Genomic DNA, 8321 nt, shown 5'->3' on the forward strand with positions numbered 1-8321 from the left:
TTATGACTGTTGTATTTATTGAATTTTCTTTCATAGTTTTTTAACAGGTCTGGGCTGCCTTAACTGTCTGGAATATTTCACCTCACAAGGGCTGCAGACTATGTACCACTTGCAGAACCTTTCCATTGAGGTACTATTTACAATACTTGTGTGTTATAAATGGAGAGAATGACAACTGGGTCCTTCCTTTTTTGAAAAGTAATACATTTCACAATGTCTCTGGCACCTTGTGGGTTGGTGGGATTCAGGAGTTTTTGCCCTTTAATCTAACCCACACCTGTTTGGTGAAGTACGTTGGCAAGACTTCCTAGCACATGGAGTGATTCCACAGTTACTCGGTCTTGTATGCTGTCAAAATGCACACAGCCCAGCAGAGGAACAGGGGATAGTGATCAGGAGCAGGAATGCCCATTCCTGACATTAATTCTCCCACTACAACCTCCATTTGCTGTGGTGCAACATGGCCTGTAAGCAGATTCCTGGTTGTATGGTCTCGATGGGCCAGGTACACATTATATTTGCCATATAACTACCAGAGAGCTCTGCTCTGATCAGAATAATGTTTGACCCGTCTGCTATAAATAAACCATGTTCTATTTCTCTAACTGATGTTTTTTATCCCCCTATTTCTCTGCTCCCTTTCTGATCGTATTCTCTAGAGCAGAATGGCCATGTGGTCATTTGCATTGTGTCAGTGCCCCTTTGCATGATCTCCAACATCTCCCCCGTAGTAGTTTTTTCTGTGAGAATTTAAAAGAAGCCCAACTGGGAATGCCTGCCTGCCTGCCTCCAGTGATAACCCGTGTCAGATGGAGGTACGTACATGTCTGTGGATGACATTCCAGCTCTGGTAGATTGTTTCATATATAGATCTAGACAGTGAATGTTGGCAGATTACCCAACCACAGTGATATCACTCAATCAGACCCCAGCCTCACCCACATTTTCCAGCAGGAGTCTCTGTTTCACCCCGCTCTGCCACTGTGTCATGTGAAGACCCATCAGCTGGGGATGGGCAATACCACAAGCTGAGAATGAATTTGAAACATATACAGTCTTTAAACACGTCCATCTCTTCCTCTTTAGGATCTTGGAGCATTGAAGATTCCGGACCAGTACAGGCTTCTGATTTGGAGAGGGCTTCAGGAGTTCAAACAGGGGCACGACTACAGCTCTCAGCAGCTGATCCGGTCCGGCAACAACACGGCCACCATGAGCGGTGAGCTGCAGCGGCAGCGGGTGATGGAGGCCGTGCATTTCCGCGTACGCCACACCATCACCATTCCCAACCGGGCCGACGACTGGGGCGACTTTGGCTTCGACCTACCTGACTGTAAGACACGCAAACCTCCAATCAAAGAGGAGTTTACTGAGAGCGAGCTAAACTAAGCGTGGCAAAGGGGAAAGCAAGAAAACAAGAAGCCCTACAGCATCTCGAATTGCTCACATCACTGACTGCTGTAAAATAGGCTGAGGGAGGTTGGTGACATGATCCAGCTGACCGCTGCTGTACTGCTACAAACAATCTCTCTGGTTGCTCCACACACAGGCACGCCGAATACTTTGCAGAACAGAGGGGTTTTGCTTATCAATCAAATGTGAGGTCATTGCATCGCTGTTCTTCTTGGACTTAACCTGAATGCTAAATGTTATCTCTCTTTCGCATTGCCCTCTGTCTCCACATCACCACTTCCAATCAGACAACATCCCCACACCCAGCACCACTCACTGCACCCGATGCTGCATGTTCCATCAGAGTGCAGTGCCTGCCCCTTCGCCCCTGTGCAGCTCACACACTGCGGGAAGGCCAAGAATATTCTCAACATTCACCAGGACTGTCAGTACACTGCACTGACTGCAAGAGGGGAGTGGTCTGGCTGCACTCAATACTTGCGTATTTATATATTTGTTGATTTCTTGATATTACAGGAAATCTTTGATGATGTGACCAAGATATTGAAATATAATCGGCCTTTCAGTTAAGAGAGGAGCTGTCCCCTTTCTCAAGCTCCAGGCTTACTACACATGGAAATAGTCTTAGAGGTATCCCAAAGGTTGACAGACAGAAATAGGAAGGATGGGGGAAGCCTATGTACTGGGCGTACGGATAAAACCGAGTACTTCTGTGTTATTGTAGCAAGGAGTTCGATGGCTCATTAAAATATGATAGCACTCTATGACTCGAGCAGGTTTTGTTTTAAAATAAAAATGCTGTAAAGATACAGCAAGTCCACTAGAATTTATCAAGAGAGAGGCCGGTTAAATTATTTGTGTAGAATTAGAAACTGGAATAAAAGGGCCTTTCAAACATTTCCAAAGATTTCAATAGTTCTCATGAGTATTTGTTGTTTCCTTTTGCAATCTCTAATTGGTTTCCATTTCTACATCAATTTATCTGCTATCATTAAATGTATTATATCAAGTGTTAATCTCAATACAATCCATCCTTAACTTGGCTGCCCAATATTCCAGTTCCTGTTCCAAACACCAGAAATGTTAAACTTCTCTCCTCCTCTCCTCCACTTGGTTTAAATCAAGTCAGGCTGATCGAGACGATGTTGGAAGTGTTTGAAGCAGAATTCAGCTTCTGGTTTATTCCAAGGCAGTTGGTGGAAAAGAGAGGGAAGAGAGTAACATTTCCTGCCAGTTTGCTACTGTTTCCTATTATCCAAAAGGAATTTCTATTGTTTTGTAGTCCTGAGCCATTAATACATCCAGACCATCCTGCAACCTGCGCTTTTCCTGCGACAACATTCTGTTGTGTTCATTGAACACACGTTGCTGAATCCTCGTCTGTGCTGTTCATATCTTCACATTTGACACCACCACCTCTCTTCACCAGCCGGCCAAGCAACACCCAGTTCCACATCAGAATTCAATCCCAATCCCAGCTACATTCTGAACATTCTGCAGCCTTTGCCCTTCATACATGGATCTTGGATCCAGACTTGGGAAGCTCATCCTAGATCAAAATGCCTCGAACTGAAGCTAATATCTTTAAACGGGCCTTCAAGCCCTTCCATTCCTGTCGTGAAGCCATACTCAGTGTTTAATCTTCCTCTGCTACTCCAGTGAAACATCTTTGGATGTTTCATTAAGTTTAATGCCTGTATAAATGTATGTGATACTTCCTCTTTAACAGAGGCAGGGCCTGTTTTTAATGTGTAATCAATAGGGACTACTCAGTTTAATGTAATTTATTGATTCACTTGGAAGGTTCACCCAGAGCCCACAAATCCCAGCATTCGAGTTCAGTTTTGAATGTGAACTTCCTCCCCACACCCATTCTTCATGGAACATTAGGTATCATTGTAATATATGTTCCAACCTTTCTTTGATGCCCCAGAGTGTGATGTCCCAAACTTTGTGATGCGTTAATTTGTAATTCCATGCTTGGCTAACACTTCTACCTAATAATAAAAAATCCTCATCTTGAATGAACTGTAAGCATCACATGCCATTGTGAAAAGGCAATTCTGGCACCAATATAGACAGCTCCAGTGTAATCACGATAGAATATGATGTATCAGATGGATGAGGGGGAAGTAGTCAACCCTGTAGCTGGATGATTGGCTCTGTCATTTTCTACAGCCAAGGATGCACTTACTTTTAATGTTAACATTCATTTCAATAATGGTACGAGCATCAGAAGATGTTTTGTCTGAGGACAGTCAATCAAGAACAAATGTATAAAAAGACATGAAAAGCAAAAGAAAATCGCTGACACACAAAATCTGAAATTGAAGCCGAATTGCTGGAAATCCTCGGCTGTTTGGGCAGCATTTGCTGAGAGGCAGTCAATGTTTCAGATTGATGAGCTTTCATCAGAGGAACAGTCACCGACTTGAAGCATTAATTCCTCCTCTTCAGATACTGCCAGAACTGTTGGGAAATCACAAACTGTCCATTTGTTGTCTTTGTGCAAAGGCTCAGTGTTGACCACTTACTGACACCCCCCCTCACCCCCACTACCTTTCCTTGGTTCCCACGTCAGGTCCAGCCTGTTTCCAGCTCAGTTCATTTCAGGTATTTCAATGCATGTAAATTTCTTTTTCGTTGAAATTGTTTAATTGCGAGCTCTTGAGCAAACTTTTACCAAGACTTTCACTGAAAGTGTGTTGTTCCATTTGTTTTTAAACAATATGTAAATATATATATATAACTTTTGGATGTATTTAGTGATGTACTCACCTTGCAGGGCAAGGCAGTTCTACTACCCCTATGAACCAATGGAGGAAATGTTCCTCAATCCTCTGCAGCCGTTGCAGTCTATTACAGCATTAATGCTGCAGTGTTGCATTTAGAGCCAGTGGCCATTATTTCTGTCCCATTGTGGAAAAGACTTGAGTTCCAGGAAGTATTGTGTAGGAAGGAACTGCAGATGTTGGTTTACACTGAAGATAGACACAAACTGCTGGAGTAATTCAAAAGGACAGGCAGCATTTCTGGATAGAAGGAATGGGTGACATTTCAGGTCGAGACCCAAAACATCACCTATCCAGAGCTGCTGTTCCGCTGAGTTACGCCAGCATTTTGTGTCTATTTCCTGAGATGAAACACTGAGGAAAGGGTGTAAGTACTACAGAAGGTGCTGTAAGTGTACAGTGGGTCGCATTGTGGGAAGACAAATAAGCACCATGTGATTTTGCTGGCCAAGATACTGTGTATTTTCAGACTTTAGAATGGGCAACCCAATCAGAGGGAGACAAGTGTTGAGTGGGTGAGGCAGTGTGATCCTGGCCTCAAGTCCTGGCCTTCACTTGGTGCTTGGGAAGATTCAACAGTAGACCATTGTTCCACTGCATTGGACCCAGGTGGAAATTAAGGAGCGAAAGTTGGTTTGTGTATTTTATTTTAAATCAGATGATCACCTGCATTTTAGAAATGTTTTGACTGCCTTAATCACAGCCAGTGCAGTGAACATCAGAGGATGACAGGCTATCTTTCCAATCTGCCACAACTCTCGCCTGGCCAGTTGCAAACGCACTGATGTGAAGCACGGTGCACGGCAGCTCTTACTTTAACCTGTGTAGTTCTGGTACTGCTCCAGCCTCTGGGTTAAAGCTGATAACAGAGCCACCCCAGCAGAAAGGTGCCCGGCCACTGATCAACTAACATGGCCATGCCAGTGAAACTATACCCTCCTCTTTGCCCTACACACTTCCCTGGCAGTTTTGCTATTAATAGAAAAAGTGTTCAAACATTTATTTTTAATGCTGTTTTAGAGCCCTGGTTATCATGAGTTGAATTGTAATGGTCCAGGAGATAAATCTTTCATTCTCTGATACTCCAGGTTAATTTGAGAGTTAACTTATTACAGAGCACACATAGTACCTGGAACTTTTTGATTTAAAGGAAAGGGAAGATAAATCACAAAACCTTGGAAGTGTCTTTCAACAATATACAAACTCTGGGCAGATATTTGGAAACTCTGCAAAATGTGTGTGAAATGTTACCTGCAATGTTTTAATGATGTTCACTGTGGTCTTTCTGTTGGCTGTAGTGCATCAGAGACGATTAACTTACCCTTTCCTTGTTCAGGAGTCAGTGCTTTCTGTACACGATGCACTAGAATGGGCAGCACTTAACTTGCTCTGTGTTCCGTTCATACCCAACTGGTTAACAAGTCACAGCTAAACTTTCCATGTACTATTTTAACACTGCTGGTGACCCACTTGCCCAATCCACCACAAAGAGCAGCCTGAGTCAGTTAATGTGACAGCCTTTCACAAGATTTGTTAATGCATGCAAAATCCATGGGGCTTGTGTCTGCGTCAGCTCTAAGCAACTAACAAGGCTGTGAATCAGGAATTAAAGTCTCTGATTCCCACAAATAATCATTATAAAAGGGATTTTAATCAGTTTATTATAAAGGGTGATTTGTCTCGTGAATGCAGATGTAAACATGGCAGCAATGGTGCCATTCCATTGCCTTGCTCTCTTCTGACTGAAGAGAGCAGCGATTTCAGGGCAAGAACATGAGCAAGCATCTGTTAAACCCAGTCCAACCCCGGTTAGCTGCCAACAGCCCCTGATTTCCTCTGGACTAACCAGTAGAGAATCAAACAATAGCTAACATTGACTTCTTTTCAAAGTGGGGGAATTGTTCACAGAATGAAAACAAGTGAAACAAAAAGCAAGAGGGTCTTTTTTTTAATCAATCACATTCTCACCATTTATCTCCCCATGTACCTCGAAGATGCTGAACTCAAGGGACGTTGTGTTAGCCTGTATCTCAGGGTCAAGCGGTGATTCTTTATTAGATCAGATAGTGGGTGCCAATCATACAGGCGCCACTGAACAGGCAATTCGATCAGATTTTCTTACCATCACCAATGCCATAAATAACCCTTCTCAACTGATTACAATTCATCCCTGAGATTACATGGTTCACATGAAAAAAAAGGCAGGTCAGATCAAATGGTGCTCTGCTATTCAGTAATATTTGGCTGAGGATCATGGCCACAGCCCCACATTTTTGCCTGTTCCCTGTCACCCTCAATTTATTCTCAGACCTAATATCAATCTCAACATTGAATACATTCAGCAATTTTCTTAGTGGTGAATTTTAAAGATTCATGAACCTTCGAGGGAAGACATTTTCTTATTTATCATCCCTTTCTCAAAACTGCAAACTGCAGCCCCCTCACTTGAGCTTCTCCTGCACGAAGAAACTTCCCTTCAACATTTGGCTTGTTCTATTTAGATTATTTTTCATTCTAAATCTCAAGGCCTAATTGTTTGCCATGTCAGGAATCATTCTATGTTCACAAAGGACACTTCTATACAATGCAGTCTCAGCCCCCGTCACGAACTGAAGAGATGAAACGGCTCAGCATCCATCCTAGCGAGCAGAGCACAGATAGGATATCGCCACACCGCTCACTCTGCTCCCCATCACTAAACTCACAAACCAAACGTTGTCACATTCGGTATTATGAAATTAGCCTCCACATCACCCACTGTCGTAACTAGGCAAGATACAGTGGTGCAGGTTGCCAGTGCACAATAAGCAGATAGTGGGATGAAAGACTGCTTATTTAATTCCAGATTTATTTAAGATACAGAAAACCCACAGCAGCAAAACCCAGAAATAATCCACAACTTTTCTTTCTAATGTTGTGCTTTCATAATTTTAGGAGCTCTCTCTCAGTGATAATTCTTTGGACATTGTAAAATGACAATTTGGGCACTTGTGTGAACCCCCCCACCCCTATGAATAGTAGCAATTTAAAGCACTTTATGGCTTTAAATGTTAAATAATTTTTTTAATAGTTTCAATGTCAACTAATGCTTTTTCAAGCCAGTATTAATAGTTATCATACTCCAAACCAGTTGTAATCGTCTAGTTTTTTTTAATTATTTGTAATGTATCCTTTGAAATTATGTCTCAAGATGTTTTGTATCACAATAAAGCACATGGATCCTGTACTTTGTGACATAGTTTATCAGTATTCCATCATTTATTTTCAGTTGCTGGTGCTCCTCCATGACAATTTCAATGTTAACAAATTTCAATTTTCATTCCAGAGATTTAATGATTTTTTAAAACTGGGATCTTAGTTTTATGTGGATGTTGCCAGGACATGGGAGGCTGGGCTCTGGGGGTGGTTGGGCTGGCTAGGACTCGATTCCTTGGAGTGCAGGAAGCCGAGGGGTGATCTTACTGAGGTGTATTAAATCATTAGTATTAATGCACTGTCTTTTACGAGAGTAGGAAAATCAAGAATAAGAGCATAGACGCCCCGAGAGGCGTGAAAACCAGGAGAGATAAAAACCATAAAACAAAGATTCCTCCACACATATGGAGAGAGGAAATGGTTTTCTGGGATTGGTAAATTCAGCCGTCTCAGGGGCTGCATCCTAATCAGATAAATGGGTTGTAGCTGAAACTTGCATTGGGCCTCAATGGAGGCAGACAAAGACGGCGGCCTGAATGGGAGTGGGATATGGAATTGAAGCGACAGGTGATTGAAACCTCAGTCACCCCTGCACACTGAATGGAAGCACTTAGGAAAGCAATAACCCGATCTGCATATGGAGTCTCCAGCTATCAGAAGCCACATCTACACCAAATCAGGCAGATAAGAGTAGGTCTTAGCACAGACATTGTGGGCCAAAGGGCCTGTTCCTGTGCTAGCGCTAAACTATTCTATGTTCTAAGTCCAAATGATTGACAGTTTATTTGATTTACCAGGAAGGATTGTTTCGATCCCTGGATGTTGGGAAGGGTCAAGGTGAAGCTGTTGCATCTCCCAGGATTGTGGAATTGTCTTGTGCGAAGGGGAGCATTGGTTGTGATGGATGAGTCAATCAGGAGT

General features: G+C 42.7%; 1 protein-coding gene across 2 annotated transcripts in view; it reads left to right on the forward strand.

The window, feature by feature from the left end:
- The window catches only part of tp73 (tumor protein p73), a 258574-nt gene extending 251131 nt beyond the window's left edge, over positions 1-7443 (forward strand). For both annotated transcript variants that reach the window (XM_033048498.1, XM_033048499.1), the window contains exons 12-13: positions 37-130; positions 1087-7443. In XM_033048498.1, the coding sequence (XP_032904389.1) occupies positions 37-130; positions 1087-1389 (397 nt within the window). In that variant the 3' untranslated portion in view covers positions 1390-7443. The remainder of the gene's footprint in view (positions 1-36; positions 131-1086) is intronic.
- Positions 7444-8321: the final 878 nt, after the last annotated feature.

Source organism: Amblyraja radiata, chromosome 31 (genome assembly GCF_010909765.2).
Source record: "Amblyraja radiata isolate CabotCenter1 chromosome 31, sAmbRad1.1.pri, whole genome shotgun sequence".
NCBI classification, from domain to species: Eukaryota; Metazoa; Chordata; class Chondrichthyes; order Rajiformes; family Rajidae; genus Amblyraja; species Amblyraja radiata.